This window comes from Nymphaea colorata, chromosome 10 (assembly GCF_008831285.2).
Source record: "Nymphaea colorata isolate Beijing-Zhang1983 chromosome 10, ASM883128v2, whole genome shotgun sequence".
In the NCBI taxonomy this organism is placed as follows: Eukaryota; Viridiplantae; Streptophyta; class Magnoliopsida; order Nymphaeales; family Nymphaeaceae; genus Nymphaea; species Nymphaea colorata.
Window position 1 is genome coordinate 11193908 of NC_045147.1, and position 17697 is coordinate 11211604.

The 17697-nt window shown below is 37.4% G+C and overlaps 2 protein-coding genes across 2 annotated transcripts in view; both read right to left on the bottom strand.

The window, feature by feature from the left end:
* Positions 1-920: 920 nt before the first annotated feature.
* Positions 921-5127, bottom strand: LOC116262006 (methylsterol monooxygenase 1-1-like). The gene is made up of 5 exons (XM_031640987.2): positions 4720-5127; positions 4313-4635; positions 1496-1640; positions 1304-1336; positions 921-1208 (listed from the first exon to the last, which is right to left on the bottom strand). Exons 1-5 carry the CDS (start codon positions 5047-5049, stop codon positions 1092-1094), a joined length of 948 nt encoding a protein of 315 aa, XP_031496847.1. The 5' UTR covers positions 5050-5127; the 3' UTR covers positions 921-1091.
* Positions 5128-11609: 6482 nt separating this feature from the next.
* The window catches only part of LOC116262607 (very-long-chain aldehyde decarbonylase GL1-10-like), a 37336-nt gene continuing 31248 nt past the window's right edge, over positions 11610-17697 (bottom strand). The window contains exons 4-5 of the mRNA XM_050080158.1: positions 11794-11891; positions 11610-11690 (exon numbers count right to left, since the gene is read on the bottom strand). Of these exons, the coding sequence (XP_049936115.1) occupies positions 11610-11690; positions 11794-11891 (179 nt within the window). The remainder of the gene's footprint in view (positions 11691-11793; positions 11892-17697) is intronic.

Consider the following 17697-nt stretch of genomic DNA (forward strand, 5'->3'; position numbering starts at 1 on the left):
TTGCCGTATTATACACATCTTTTTTTCTGAAGAATATATATATATATAATCTAAGTCGCATGAGTGCGCCAAATATGAAACCCCCATTAAAATAAGAAGCCCAACGAAGCGAAGGCATTAAACAAGTAACTAAAGCAAGTTGCTAGAAGAAAAGTAGAGAGAGAGAGAGAGAGAGAGAGATTATGTTTCAACACTACAAAAGGATCAATAGGTTGGAGATAACACAAGAAGCAGTAAAGCTGCTAATTCTATGATGCACATTAATGTAGTTGGTTGGGCTGGTAGGTTGGTAAAAGTCTGATCATCAAATTGCTTGGGGTGGACCCAACGCTTCTACACTACAAATAAAGATAGACACTACTCTCATTCTACACTACAAATAAAGATAGACACTACTCTCAAATTGAAAGGAATAGCCGAAAGTTTAAGTTCACCTAGTTTCCGAAACAACTCAAGACCTGAGAACTTGGATAAGAAGAGAGGGCCCATCTCCACGTTATCTATCAAGATGGATTGCAGATGTCGGTCCCCTTAAGATTTGATGGTCTTGCGATCTCGAATCTCGTCAGCGCTAGGAACTCCTGCCATAGACAAGACCTCCAAGGCTACCCTTCCCCTTCTCCTCCCTTTTTGCCTTTCCCTATTCCTCCTCTGTCAGTCGAAGATACGCAATGAAAGAATGGTGCCTGGGCATGTAGATCACGAGGTAGCCAGTGATGATCAATTCCTACCTGAGGGAGAGAGGGAGCAGTATCTCGCCCTTTAGTTCCCTTTCAAAAGTTCCATTTTTCATTATACTTGATTATCGGTTGTGCGACCCGTTCTTCGTCCGCCTATGCCCTTTCAGTGGCCCTCTCAGGCAGAGACCATCATCATATAATATCATGGCACCAACATATATTATCATGGCAACAAATGGCTAATTTGATGAAAAAGGAACAGCACATTTATATTCTTGCAAAGCACCAAACTCTGCTGAATAAACATACATCTTAAGGAGCACATTGTGATAGGAATATTTCCAGCATCAAGTCCAGAGTTACATATATAGTTCAGCATATAAAAAGTACGCTAATGAATAAAGCAAGGGCCTACGTGGAAACAACCTTAGTATATTTTTGTACTTTTACTCTTCGTGGAGACTTCAAATCCGGAGCTGACTCCTTAAATATGTTTAGATTTCCATCTACAGAACAGGCTTTTTTGATCTGCAAAAACAATTTCCAGTCTAAGAGATAATCAAACAAAAAAGAAAGGTACAAACATTAAAAACAATTCCATAAGCAGTATCTAAAAGACTCACATTTGCTAAGCATGCTTTTCGGAATCGATAACCCTGAAGAGGATGAATACAAAAGTAAGATATGGTTTGGTATGCGTCTTTAACAGACAAAAAAGTAAGAAACTGAAACTTTCAATTATTGAAGAAATTATGACAACCCTAAGGAATCGCCCAAAGTAGGGGTGAGTTTTGATGGCAATAAGATTTGATAACCTTGTCAGTTCCGTAAATGTAATCACAGTATGTAAAGAGAGAGGCAAAATTGCTTTGGCTCTTTCCAACATAGTGATGGTAATCATGGTATTCTGCACCTCCATAGAATGGAATAAATCTATTGGGACTCCACGGGAAATCATACCTGGGTGGAACATGGGCAGATGTTAACAGTTGATAAAGGCAACAAATTGCAGTGGTTGTAAGTCACAAAACTAAAAATGCATGCCTTTTGAGACATATAAGCTAGAACCATTTAATAGACAAGATACTGCAGATTTTCTTCCTAAAGAATAGCTTTCAGATCGTTATCGTTTCAATGAGAATTCAGCATAATGACAAAGGAACCAAGGAAAACATCTAGGCCAGCTTTGGTAACTATAAAATGGGAATCTGAAACATCTAGGCCAGCTTTAGTTTCAATGAGAATCTAAAGGTGGAGAAAACATGCAACGGCACAGACTGCTTGCAGAGAAAAACCTCACAACGTTTTATCATTCATTAGAAACCTAATTGAAGGTTATTTGTATCATGTCTTCCTTCTGGACTTGTAGTTCAGTCGGTCATTCTTTTCTTTTATTCCGTTTTCTTGGTGTGATTCATTGAACTTCTTAAAACCTTGTATTATGGCATCCATTTATTTGGCATATGACTCTTCTTAAAAGCAGGTAATTAGAGTTTTGTCAAAAGAATATTAAAAGATTCACAAACATGTTTTGCCATTTCCCATAAAAGCACGGGGGCTTCACTGTGTCTTTCCCCTTCCACCATGCTGGGCATCAAATTTTCCTCCAAGTACAAAAAATTTAATGGATATAAAAATATCACTTCTAGATTGAGAATCACGATCCATAAGACCCATTGACTTACTAAAAAGTATGAAGTTTACTTATTTTAGACGATAACGTGCAAATTGTGTATTCAACAAAAGAACCTAGCCAAACCGCCAGTTTTCTCTAGTCAACAAACCTTATAAGGATGAGAGCAATGAACTCAACATGGTGAGGAATATGAAACACAGGAAGCGCACCCCAGAGATATGATGCTTAAAATCTTATATCATGCCCTTATCTAACGTCCCATTACTTATGTGTGTAGAAGGAAAACAAAAAGAGTGTCGAATCAACATCTTGGTTGGCACTGGATCCACCCACTTCGCTTGTGAACAAACTAAGGAACTCTTAGGGTGCCATATAATTGAACAGAGCTTCAAAGTGACAGTTGGGAATGGAGATCTTTCGGTTTGGAAGAGGAAGTGCCCCAAGAAGTTACATAAATTTAGGGGCAGAAGTTTGTGATGGATCTATACCCGTTATCCATGGGAGGCACTGTCCTTGTACTGGAAATCTAATGGCCGAAGCAATTGGGTGCACAAAAAGGGATTTTGTTGCAATGAAATGAGGTTTAAAATGAAGTTTATGTTTCCTTATTAGTTTCTCATTTATTTTTTAATATTTTGAAATTTTCAAAAATTTACCTTATTTTCTTCGCTGTATAATACTCAAGGAAAACTTTGCCGTTTAAAATGAGAAACCGATATTTGTGACTAAATTTAAAAAAAGCTAATATCAACAGATCTATATCGGTAGCTTCCAGATCTCAAAAAGCTCATCCACTTCAAGGCTGACGCGTCAGAAACTGGCCTAGGTGTTATATTAACTGAGGAAAAACACCCTATAGTTTTTTTCAGCAGAGCCATGGGAGAGAGGTTCAAATCTAAGTCTGTTTATGAGTAGGACTTAATGGACATCTTTTAGCTGCCAGAAATGGCAGCAATACCTTGAGAGAAGAAAATTTTTATGTATACTGCCCCACAACAGTTTCAAGCACTGCATGCATGCATGCAGCAGATATCCCTCACTCCAGCCCAATAAAACTGGGTCATGAAATTGATTGGCGATGATGTCCAAACAAGATATAGAACAGAATCAGGCAACTTAATTACATAAGGGTTGTCACTTGTCGAGGCAAATTTGAGTCAGATCAGCAGTAGGAATAAGACTGCCGATCTTAGTTACCTGCTGTTACTCACACCATTTCTGATTTTTGGAGCAGCTTAATGAAGCATATCAGAAGGTTAAATCAATATTTTAAGAGACAAGTTAGAATCTGCCAACTTGCATACTTATGGGTACCATTGACGACTATTTTTTTTTTCTTTTTCCCAATTTTTAGTGCATGGAGATGCCAAATTACCAAATGGTCAATGTCTTGCCAAAGGTAAGGACCCCTATAAAGACAAACATGGAAGGTGAAAAATGAAAATTCTCCAAAATATTTATTTCTTGATGAATCCCACGATCCAAATTCTTCAAAATATCTATTTCTTTTTAAAAAGAATGATAAAAATATCCCAAGATCCATTTGATATGTATGCATTGATTGCACTGTGGTGGATTAGATAGTGCAGTCTAGCCACTTATTGCATGACTTACTATCACTAGTGCAACGTGGGCACAATGTGCAAAGAATTGAAGTTGGTAAGAATGGAAGGTGGGGGGAGTGTGCGCTAGTTACATATAGTACTTGTATTAGAAAAATCTCTCGTATCGTATTAGATGTATAATTGCTGGCAGAAAAACTTTATAATGCTTTACTTCGTGCACTCTTATATTGCTATCATTTTGTTTTTTCTTTCCCACGTTCGTCATCTCACCCCGTCACACGAAGATCATATTTTAGTCATGATCTCCATTACGATCAGTCGCCGGAAAAGGAGAAGAATTAACAGGCAAGAGAAATCAAGACGCAAACCAGGTCATCAGAAATGAAGGAGAAAAATTAAAGTATGGGAGGAATGCAGGAAATCAACAGTACCCGCAGTGCGACTCGATGGCCAGAATCTGTCGCAGAAGCAACCACATGCCAAAGGTCAGAACATGGCAAGGAACGACGGCCGGGCAAGCGAAAGTGGGCAGCCCCAAGATTAGGACATCTAGCCAGTGGCCATAATTTGCAATGATGCCAATGGGAGCGGTGAACTCATGGTGTACGCGGTGGAACTTGTCGTAGAACCATGGGGAGTGCATCCACCTGTGAATCCAATAGCTCGCATAGTCTTCCACCAAGACATAAACAAGAAGCTGGGCAGCGACTTCCCACCTTGACGGCAATGGCAGGCTCGTTCTGATCCCGAGCAACTGCAACGCGGAAAAGAGAAGGATTATTAAAAGAAAGAAGACGCAATTTAGTACGTAATAGTTCATGATGTCATGATCGGTCACCTTGCAGAAGGGAATGAACATGCACTGCAAGAGAGTGATCGCCATAAGGTGGATGATAAACACGTCTTTGTAGCACCGCAGCATGCAGGAGATGGGTGTCTTCACATTTGGTTGTACCTTGAACTTATGGACGAGTTTTGGACTCATCGCCTCTATGAGAACTAATGGTAGAGAGCAGAGGTACAAGGCACAGAAAAACAGAGAGTAGATGTGGGCGTGGATGATGTAGTCGGGCTTGGTGGCGGCGTATCTGAACCAGAGGCTCTCAGCGTGAGTGAGAGGCCTCCCAAGGTTCGCTGCCGCTTCCTCCAAGCTGCTGAAAGGCAACATTATGGTCGAACGTAAGCTTGCTGCGTTAGGGAACGTTGTCCACTAAGTGAGGAGTAGGAAGCAGGGTGGCACTGGAGCTGGTTATATAAGCCACCTTGTGTATGTATGTTATAGGACGAAAACTATAAGTGATTTTAAAAAATCCTAGTTGTCAAATTTATGGCTCCCACTTGGATCGGCTGAAAGCTGAGTCACTGAGCCCCACAGCGAGTTGATTTGACGACTACACTAGTTACAAGGTTTTTAGTGCATTTTTTTTTTTACAAATAGATGAAGAAGGTAACTCTGTCGATACTTCATGCAATATGAATGTCGTGTAGTACACATAGTGCTTAGTCATGTGTAATGGACATGCAGCGGAATCTGCAAACAATGCACTGAAGCAGAGAGGTCGGTAGTGTTAGGAATGAGACCTCTCACTCTCCCTTGCGGCGCCAACAAAAGAAACTAAAGAAGACATTAGGATTTTTATGTGGTTCTGAAACAAAGCTCTCCTACGTCCACAGCGGCACAGACTTCTCATACTGATGAAGTAAGTTTGCCTCATTATCTCAAACTAAAAAAGGTTTTCTATGTACATGAATTTAAGTATAATCTTGTGTCCATTAGTCAATTGATTGAACAAAATCAGTGTTCTGCTACCTTCTTCCTTCTGGTTTGGGTTTTGTAGGGCCAGAGCCCCAAGATGACGATTGGAGCAAATGCAGTGAAGAGCAGGCCCTTCAAATAGGTACAAAGTGTATAATATTGAAAGGTTGGACTTGAGAAAACCAAATTGTTCCTTTACTCACGCCTTGGTATTAAAACTAAAACTGAGTCACTAGATTGAATTTGAACTCAATGCGTCGGATAACTACCCCTAAGTTGATTTACTTGTGCTGATTATTTTAGTTGTCTTTTTCGATCTTTTATTGTCTGTATGTTTGACTTGTTTCGATCATAAAACTTGCGCTTCAACATCAACATCTGATACGTATGCCTCGTTGCTCAAGATAGGTTCAAAGTAAAGGATTTTCAGAAACAATTTATAATGGCACTAATTTTTCACATTCATTCATTCCCTATATTTATACTTCTAGGTCAAGTCAAGGCAATCACGTACATAATGAACCAATGCCGTTTGTAAGATACAAGGTACCTTTCTCTGTCGAACTTACTCGTTTCCCTTTCTCATTGATCGTTTTTCTGTCACATGAATTTAAAAGCCAGCATGTATCAAACAAGGTCAACTAACTATTGTACACGGTCTTTTACAGTGAGGAAATGATAGATGTCGTTTGGTAAATCCATTTACCATGGTGTACGCATTTAACTCACTCTTTTCATGTCCTTTCTTCTTTGGGTAACATTCGTTTACAAAAGCATGTATTTTTCCTTGGGAAAACCACCTCTGGCTAGCTAGCTAAGAGATCTTGTTGCTTGCCCAAGGCGTAAAACTCTCCGGTCGATTCTTTGCTCTCATAACCTTGACATGCGGCGGTTTCCGTAAGCAGAAAGTGCTTTTGAGATCGAAACGAACCACTGGCTGCTTAATTACCAACGCTAGTTCGACCAGGTATGCTGCACCCCTTGCGGCTAAAGCCTACTTCAGTTTGAATGATGGAATCACTTAAAACAAAGTGAAGCTCCCTAAAGAAGTTCACATGCTTCAGCGTGCACTCTGACATCTTTACTCAAATGTAGCTTAGTTTTCACTCGAATCATGCAACAAAAACTTTCTTCGCTTAAGAAAGATCGATCCTTGCAACAAAAAATAAATTGATAATGTGGGATGGTGTGGGTATTTCTGCAACAAATTAGGCTCGAGTTGAACTTGATAATGTATCTTTGGACTGGACTCAACTCGGTAAACTTGTCTGTTTGATCTTCAAATAATTAACAAAAACTTAAGACCAACTTCAATATCGAGATACATATCACACAGAAAGACCGACGAAGGGAGAGTAATTAATGTGAGAGACAGAGGGAGAGAGTGGGTGGGGGAGCGAGTAATTACTGTCAGTTGTGAGAGAAAGAGAGAGAGAGAATTTATTGGTAGCTGACTCTTTGTTTTCTCTTTACATCTTTCATAGGCCAAAAATTTTAAATGGACCCGAAGACAGCAAGCCGGATCGAGCTTTATCAAGTTAAATTTGGTGAACCCAAGCTTGACTCAGTTAAACAAATGAATTTTCTTAAAAACTAGAACTTGACTTGTTTGTGAAAGGAGTTGGTTTACACTTGGGCTTAAAGATGAGCTTTATCGAGTTGAATCTGAGCTATTTGACTTGATGTTCAGCTATAAGAGTAAAGGTAAATGCTCATCTTGGTCACCCGAAACGATATGGAGGAAAGCATTTATGGCCTAGTAAAAAGCTCTTCTGAATACATTGAACTGGCAGAAGTGCATTTTGATAGAGAATGGAACGCAATCATTTCACCAGAATCCTACGTCCAGATACTTTGATTATTATTATTGCATCTTATTCACCTTGCGACACAAATGTGTCTTGTTCACCTTTTAAACCAACCTCCCTTTTTAAAAGGAAGCTCTAAAACAGGTTATATACGAACTCATAGGAGACTGAAAGCCTACGCGAGGGCTACTATGAGGGCTCTGTCAGACACAAAAGCACAACATTATCTAATAAATTTTTCGTTACCTCAGAAACATTTTCATAAAATTTTTTATCTCATGCTTATGTTTGACACTATTTCATACATATGCATGTTCGTTATCTTATTATCTCATAAATTTTTTGTTATCTCATACTTGTTTATTATTTTATACATATTTGTTATCTCACACACATGCATATGAAATGTTAGGGATAAAAGTAAATGTACATATTGGTAATAGAGTCCACCCTCGCCGTATGCTCGTTGCGTACTTTAAGGTGGTGCATGTAACTCGGTCTCAACTAAACCTAAGTTGAATTCTTGTCTACCTCCATCATAACCCCACTCAATTTCCTTGTAAATATGAAATAGATCCTAACATCAAACTATTTTCTGATCGTATATGTTAGGACACTTTGCCAGCCTTACAGCTAGGCAATCTTGCATAGGCTTAGTGTTGCTGTAGAAGCTCGTTGAAGAAACTTGTGCAACCATCGACCCCTTACTTTTCCAATATCCTCTAATCTCTGGTCACCTTGATAAATTATGAAAAATCTATCCGTCATTCTTTTCCCCATGACAAGTGTCGAGGAGTTACCTTAGTTGATCGGACTGATAGGTCGGTAAAGACCCAATCATCAGTTTGATTTTCATGAGCACTATTCTTCTGTACTACAAATGGTGACAGACACTATTCTAGAATTAAATGGAGTAACCAAAAGTATAGTTTACCACCGAAGTCTTGAAGCTGCCCTGAATCCAGGAGACAAAGGGGAAGGGCTTCGGCAGATACCATTATAGAATTAATGCTTGGGTGCCCACTAAGTGGACCTAACATAACAAAAGTAATCAGTTTAAGGTGTTGTTTAATTGGGACCTGAGATTCGATACTGATTTAAAATTACTTTAGGTTAAATCCAAAAATTAAACAAATAGTGGATTTTTCAATTGGAGATTTCAAAGATTTTAATATCTACGACTTAAAAAAATAGTGGATTTCTCAATTGAAGATCTGAAATCTATATTACCTTGTGAGAGACACGGTTTTGTGATTGACGGGGAAGAATTCTGACCACATATCTATGGTTTTAAAATCTGCGATAGAAATCCGATTGAAAATCGGACGCTATCAAACAAAGCCAGTCAATTTCAACAATATTTTCCAAATTTTTAATAGAGCAAAGAAAATGTTGAAGATCAACATTTTTCCCAAAGAACAGTTAAAAGTTCATCTGGAATTAAGACTGATTGTATACAGGGAAGTGGAGAAAATTAATATTTCTTATTCCGAATATTGGGGGCAATATGTGGATAGTCATATTTTTCTTTAGAAAATATGGATGGCATCTCATATTAGAAAAATGCTCTTGCAAGGTTGAAAGCTACAAGTGCTCATAAAAGGCAGCGCTAGAAATTTTATTTTTGTTCCACGTTTTGCATATTAATTTTTCAAAAACCCATCTTTTATAATTTTTTTTCTAATAGGAGCCACGCTCTTTTATGAAAATGGTTAAATGAGAGCCTTAAGTGCAATTCCAATGGAAGCCTTAGCTGGATTTCAATTAACCTGAAAAACATGAAAACATTATCTAAAATGACAAACATGAAAATTTATGCTGCGGGTAATCTTGAAAAATAATTGTGGCTAATGTTTCTGTTTCTTAAGTAAAATAAAATATTCCCATCAAACGCTTGCGCGTTTACCAAGCACGAGACCATCATGAAGAAAATGCAAAAAAAAAGTGATTTTTCCAATTATAAGTAAAAGGTTTGCTTGAAATTTAATTTTTTTAAAAATTAACTATGTAACAATCAATATATATATATAGCCAGCTAATTTTATTCTTGGATGGTTATTTTTTATATATATTGTTTTTTTTTTAAAAGTCCATTTGCAACAGTCACTGGCTTGACGTCAGACCAAGGAGTGTTCCTCTTAAGATGGTTTTTACCCACATAAAATAAAAAAGAACCATTTAATCACAAAAGTAGCTATATATATATATATATATATATATATATATATATATATATATTTATTTATTTATTTATATTAAAACCTCCCAACTGACGTACCAATTTTTAACATTCCACTTCTTGCTGCGTTGAGTGAAAGACCTCGAAATGACGATGCGGTGAGGAGAGAACGACTGTCAAGGGTGCTCATGGTGCTCACTTTCGCGAGCTAGTGAAGTGGTCGAGTCAGTGTGTGTGTGAAGTGAAGGTGGGCTGCTCGTGGTTAACGTGTTTGGCAAGTGCAGCTCACTAGTAGTGAGTTTTGTGCACATCTTAGATATTGTGTTATTTTGTAAGCACTTTATATGAATAACAGTTCTTTATTATTAAGTGTGTTGCTTGATCAAGTTGATCACTTGAAGAATTTAGTTGAATTTGCTATCGAGATTTGAATAAAGGGATTCTACCAAGCATGTTCTTAGAATTACTTTCGTTACCAAGACTCTGCCGCATTTTCTCTGCATAAATCAATCTGATTTGGATCTTGAGAAATTAGAATTTAAATATATTCAAAGTCCAGATTTTGCTACATTAATTTGGTATCAAAACTATATTTGGATCCAAATAATTTTCCTACGTTTCTTTTATTCAATGTTCCAACCTTGAGTCTTAATGACTGGCTTTGCCAATGACCACACTCGCATTTATTGGGAAAAGAAGCCGGTGATGGAAAATTCCACATGCTTCTTAAAAAGGGTCGGCACCAACAACTCTATCCTGTCTACATTTTGAATGTAAAGTCCTCAATTGCTTTTCTCTCTTCTCCTTCTTTTCTTACATTTTATTTTTCCTCTTCATAAGTTCATAACTGTCTTCTCCACCCTAGCTAGATTGATAAATTCCAAAGGAACGACATGAAGCACATGAACTCACGAAACTAAAAGCAAATACAAAACGAGACAATACAACTATAAGAAGTAAAAGAATTCAACGTCATAAACAAAAAGCTTTTCAAGAACAGAAAAAGAAAAAACCATCATAAAATAAAAGCTTTTCAAAGGTCTGATTCCATTTCTCAGTGAATTCATAATCAACATGTCGGATCGCCTAATTATATGCATTGGCTCATGTTGGGCCCACGTTAAACAAAAAGGGTAAAAATTTAAAATATTCTAATTTTTAACAACATTGCCCAAAGTCTGGGCACCGGCCCAGCCTGGCCCAATAAGAAGTAGGGGTTTGGGCTAACCCGACACCTGAAATTCAGGCTCAACCCGACACCTAAAACTTGAGCCCGTGCGGTTCAATTAAAATAATATATAAATATAATATAATTAATCATAATAAAACATTATAATTATATATATATATATATATATTAAAAAATATATATATTAAAAAAATTATCGAGCCGAATCGGGCTCAGTCATACCCACCTGGGCCGGCCCAGTTCTTTTTTTTTTCAGGCCCGAGCCGGGCCGAGTAATCATCTGGTACCCAACAAAAAGCCCAATCGGTTCAAGGTGTAAAGTATGGTCTTAGAAGTTTTACTCCGCATGCAGCTTTCTCTAAGTAAACATTAAAAAAAAAGTGCCAAATGGATGGAGGCTGGCGCTCTCGAATATCAAAGGGCATATATTGACAACAATGCCTAACACAACATAAGTAGAAAGCTGGTTTTGTTAAAGAGGGCACCATAATATATAGGGACACTAATTCCAGCATCACGTGCATGGCCAAGTTACTTTGTTCGATGCATAATTACTCCGATAGTTCAGTTCATTAGTAACGGGAAAGAGTAGTCTTATATGGTAAATGCATGGCAAATATTTCAGCGTCTTCACCGTTTCTAGATGATCTTCACTGAGATTTCAGGTCCTCGGATGACTTGTTAAGAACTTCTGCGAGATCTGGCCTTTCTGCTCATCTGCATCTGCTCGTCTGCAGAAGCAGTTCACTGTCAAAGATAAACAACCAAGTGCAAAAGAAACGAAAAAATGGAAGCACTAGTAGCTATGAACAGCCTTATAAACAGAACTATTTAGAGGCCTCAGCTTGGCTAAGGATGCTTTCTGATACCGATAACCCTGAAAAAGATTAATACGAAAAGAATATAAGAATGTGTTGATTTCTCTAGACATGTTAAAGAGGATTGAACGATTCCATGCAGAGTGAAAAGAGAGTGATAACCTTATCAGTTCCATAAATGTAGTCACAGTATGTGAAAACAGAAGCAAAATTGCTTTGGCTCTTTCCCACAAAGTGATGGTAATCGTGGTATTCTGCGCCTCCATATAATGGAATCAATTTAGTGGGACTGTTAAGAAGTATGTAATGGAAAAACAGAGACTGCAAGAGGAGGAAAAAACAGGGAAGATTGTAATTAAGTGGTTCGGCCTGAAGCCTACATCCACGAGAGAAAGGAGAAATTCTTCTTCATTCTATTTTCCACTCTCTTTACAGCATGGGTACACCCCATTATATAAGTTCCACTTATCAGATTTAGATAGAAACAAATTTTGAGGGATTAATAAGAATCTTCAGTTGCTGCCATTAGAGATGCTCCTTGATCCCGATGATCTTGGTGTGGACGTAAGGAACACACACCAGATCAGCATTGAATCTTTTCCCCAAAAGCGGCAAAGCTTCTAATCTCTTTTTATGAAAGATACGAGATTTCCGCCCCATCTCTTTGTAACTAACAGTCTCCCCCTCAAGTTGGCGTGCAGATATCAATCTGCCCCAACTTGTGCATAATGAATGCATGACGGTCTCTTACAAGATATTTTCTAAGAATGTCAGCAAGTTGAAGTTCACTTCTGACGTGTGGTGTTATAATGGTTCCATACTGTATTTTTTCTCTGATGAAATGGCAATCGACTTAGATGTGCTTAGTACGTTCGTGAAAAACTGGATTTGCTCCAATATAGATAGCAGCCATGTTGTCACACATTAACCTCATGGGCTCCTTTATTTCAATCTTCATATATTTCAATAATGCTTTTATCCATACTAATTCACACGTACATGAAGTCATGGTTCTGTATTCTGCATCTGTACTTGATCAGGTCACAACCGATTGTTTTTTACTTTTCCAAGTCACCAAGTTTCCTTCGACAAAAGTACAGTATCCTGATGTAGATTTTCAATTGTTTGGATCCCCCGTCCAATCAGCATCACAGTAACCAAATATATCCATTTTCTGATCTCGTTTCATCACGATCCCTTGTCCTGGAGTTCCTTTTAAGTATCTCAAGATCCTGTGAGTAACTTCAACGTGTCTTGACTTTGGGTTGTGCATAAATTGACTTACCAGGCTGACAGCATAAGTGATGTCTGGTCGAGTGATGGTAAGGTATATGAGCTTCCCAACCAATTTCTGAAAACTTTGAACGTTTTCAATTCCTTCTCTTTCATCTTTCTTCAATTTGCAATTTATCTCAAGAGGTGTGTCTGCCGCCTTTTCTCCCAGGCATCCGGTTTCCTTCAGAATGTCTAGTGTATATTTTCTTTGGCATATGAAGATTCCATTTTCTGAGTGTGCCACTTCTATACCCAAGAAGTATCGTAGGGTTCCAAGGTAAGAATTCCTTCCGCGGCTACGACCACCACGACCATTTCGGCCACTATTAGCCCCACGACCGCCATAGTTTTCTCGACCACCATAGCCTCCTCGTTGAGTGAAAAAGGTTGTTGCTAAAGACTCAACTTGGGCAGGGATTTTAGAAGCAAACAATTGAAGTCGACGCTCTTGATTGAGTAAGAGATCATGTAACTCAGAAAAGGTGGGTAGTATTTTGGACATGGTGACTGTAGTAATAAAACTTTCATATGTTGGGTAGTGGTAGTGGCCATGAGCCCTACCCATTCATATCGTAACTGTAAGGGGGGCCCACTTGCAGTTACGAGCTTTAATGCTCACCTAAAATCTCTCACTTACGTAACCGCTGCTAGGGTTGGAGAAAACCTAAGGGGCTGGACTATATATTTCTAGCAGATCCAGAGTTTGAGTAACTCTCTAACACATCATCCGTGAGGTCTCTAACACATCATCCGTGAGGAGCCCTTGAGAAGGAAACCCCTAAATTAGTTTTCTTCTTCTTTTTCTTTCTTTTGTCTTGTTGGTTTCAGAGGGATATTCGTTACACACTGGAGCCGTGGGAGATTCTTCTGCACCGACTTCCGTTGCGACTCCCATAAATCCATCAGTGGTATCAGAGACAGGTTTATCGAACACCAGTAAGTGTTTTCGATGGTGCCTGTGCCTGTGCAGATTATACTACTGTGAATCATGTGTCATCTGTGCATCATGCGTGTATCATGCTCTGATCCATTTACTGAAAATAAAGCATGCTAGGCAAAAGTGAGTTCAAGCATGAAGCATGATAGTATTGTAAGGGTCTGGAATCCTCTGCTTTACATATTATGTAGTTTTTTTTTCCTGTGTCTGCGAGAGACTGAGACCAGAACTGAGCACATCGGCTCTGTCAATACTTTTCTAGATCAGGACCCTCGTAGAAGATCTGTCCACAAAGATCTCCACTACTTCAAGTAAATTTTTTTTTGACCTGCGTCTCTGCCAAACGGTAGCAAAGGAGGCAGAGCCTGCTCTGCTCCACATACAACAGAGCCAAAATAAAATAAATAAAGAATAAGGAGGAAATGGAACACAGAACCTTTGCTCTTGTTTGAGAAACTGACCCAACGGCTACCTGGAAAAGAGCCGGGATTCTCCTGTCTGTCAAAACCGGAGGAACAGTTACTGTTTTTTGTTGGGACTTAAAATCCTTTCTTGATCTCGACCTGTCTGCCCGCCTTCTCTACCGATGAAAAGTAGCAGTCGCCCGATCGACTGGAAGACAGTTGTCTTCCTCGTGCGAGAAGCACAGATATCTTGCTGAAAGCAAGGAGGCGACTTGGGTAAAGGGGAAGACAGCGTTACGCCTTGGAAACCTCCTCCTGTCGTTCCTCTGTAGTCTGCCGGTTCACCGTTGTCTCAGCGAAAGCGAGACTGAGGAAGCCATTTTTTAAAGCTTCTGGTTTGGGGAAGTTGTCTTCCTCAAGGTGTCAACAGAGAAAGAGCGAGGGCAGAGAATGAGGAGGCGGCGGTTGAAGGCATCAGTGGGCAGGAAGAAGCTGCAATGTGAAACCCTAGCGCAGCTCTCGCAAGAGGAGAAAGGGTTTACGCGCGAGGGGAGAGAGTATCGAGCGGAAAAATGAGTGAAAAACGGTTCGGAGGGGTATTTATACCAAGTGTGAAAATTACAAAATCAGTCCACCAGTTTTGCATAATTTTCACAAAAGTGGTTACAATTTTGATAAATTAATGCCGCAAAGTTTTTGATAAAAACTTTTTCAGAAAGAGGTTTGCGAAAGTTAATTTTGGTGAAAACCTAACAATTTATATGAAATTGCGTAGGGGTACCCCCTGAGTTATTATAAATTTCTAAAAGAGGGTTCCGATAAATTATTTTACAATTTCAGTAGAAGACCGTGATTTTATATGAAATTGCGTCGTAATACCCTCAGACTTATTATAATTTTCTGAAAGAGGGTTCCAGAAGATTGTTTTGCAATTTCGGTGAAAGTCCGAGCTATATTGTAAAATTGCATACAAGTACCACTCAGGCTTATTAAAATTACAGAAAAGAGTTCTAAAGGCAATTTTGAAAATGAGAAAGGAAACTCTCGGTCTAAAATTTTAATATGACTTTTCCTTATTGGTTTTGGAGATATTTGATATATTATTCTCCTTATTGATTTCCATGTATTATTGTTCTATATTTGTCATGGAATTAATTTGGTAATGGCTTTTAGAGTGGGAACCTCAAAATTGGTCAAAAACCAAAAACTACATGGTTTGTAACATGTATGTATGTTTATGCAGTTTTGTTATTTATGGATGCATGATCAAATGGCGGTATAAACTCTGCTTGTACACTAACTAAAATCTTATTTGGATATGGATATGGTGTTGAAACACATTCATTTTGGATTTTGATCCTCTTTATTTGTTTAAACACATATCAATTAGTATTGATATTATTGTGTGTGGATCGACATGGGTAAGATCTGAAACTAAATCAATATTTGAATTTTGTGCTTTGGATCTGATTGTTGCTTAAATCCATATTTGGATTCAGTTTGAATCATGACATATTCAGATCTAAATTTGTTTGGATATTGGTTAAAAATCCATATCATGTTTATGTTGGTTCAAGTATATGTTATTATACTTGATTTATGAATATTCTTGGTCATTTTGGGTCTATGCATATATTAGATATGACCAAAGTTTTGTTTTAAATATCCATTTAGTTGTTGAATTTGGATCTCACATTAAACATTGCACTCTTTTGGAGCATGATCTAATTTGACTTGTTCAAGATCTATATATTGCTTATATTAGATCTAAACATATTATGATGAACATTGATTTTTAGAGCTAATAGTTTTACAAGTTGTACATTTTCAATGTGTAACACTAGAGTGTTAAAGATGAATTCCAGTTAGAAGGAATGATTATGTTATTACATGTTGATATGCTAAGAGGTGTAAATCAACACTCTTAGACATGGTGAGATCCTTATAACATTATGTTGGGTCGTGATACATTAAGATCCAAATTAACTTGGTTGAATCATTGGATCCAAATTCTCGTACTGTTACTAAACACAATATATCATGTTTGCTTTTTGGATCCAATGATATTGTGATATTTGTTGTCTTTTTAGATTCAAATAATTCTAGAGTGCTATTGAACAAGGCTTTATTTACTCCATTAATGAAGTGAACTTGTTTTAAAATATATATTCAAGAGGTGTAATGTAACACTCTTGGACTGAAACCCGTATAAATTTGAATGTCTTGATTTAAAAGACTTACTTTATTTGCTCTTAAGGGTGATGGATTAGTTTGGGTACAAACATGCATCATCTCAAGGTAGAGAAATTTTTCTTGTTTTCACCTTGTTCAAAAGTTGGACTATTGTTTAGATCCAAGCATGGTTATTGAAATCATAGTGCACAATACTTCATATGGATCATTTGTGTTTTTTAAATTCAGACTATTGTATTGTGGATATTGCTAGTTGGATCTGAATTTCCATATTTGAACTAATAAAATCCACATTACATAAAGTTTAGCTGCAGATCTAAACTAACTTGTTTGGATATGTGAGAATAATTCATATCCTGTTGTTTTAGTTCCAATATATGTTATCATGGTTGCCTTTGGATATGATCATACTGCAATACGTGTTGTCATTCTAGATCCAAAGGTTATTTTTGAAAATCATTGAATAAAGCTTCATTTGCCTTTATTTCTTAGGAAAATGAATTTGTTTTAATGCATACTCAAGAGATGTAATATAATACTCTTGGACCAAAATTAATATTGGCAAGAATGCATTTGTTTGAAGCTTTGTAGAACTAAAGTGCTAATACATGATAACTTGTTTTTCTCAAAAGAGAGATGAGTTAGCAATGATCCAAATATGGTTGTTGAATCATACTGTATAATATTTCAATGAGGATCATGTGTTTTAAACTCATATTAATTGTATTGTGGATGTTTCTGGTTTGGATCTACACTAATATAATCTGAATCTTTATATTCATGTGGCTTTTGGAATTGGATCTATTCATTGTTTGAGATCTACCTTATATACATCATTGATTCAGATTTGACTATATATTTGGATATATGGTTAAACATCCATATCTTGTTTATATTAGATCCAAGCATATTATGTTATTTGTTCGTTTGAGGATCAAACAAAGCTAGCTTGCTATTAAGCAAGTTTCTGTTTGAGGACCAATTTGATTTTAAATTTTCCATGAGGTATAAAATAATACTCATGAAAATAATGAGATCCACACTAATTAGATCCATATTGAGATCCTTGGAGATCTATAATGCATGTTAAATGCATATCTAAAAATTGAACGATGTGTTTGCAAATACATATGTATTGGATACCCAAATGAAAGTATGATATATGACATTTTCTTTTTATGCATGAGTTTGAAGTGTTCGAATAAGAATACTGAATACAATAATCCAGTGGGAGATCATAACGATCTACTGGAGGAT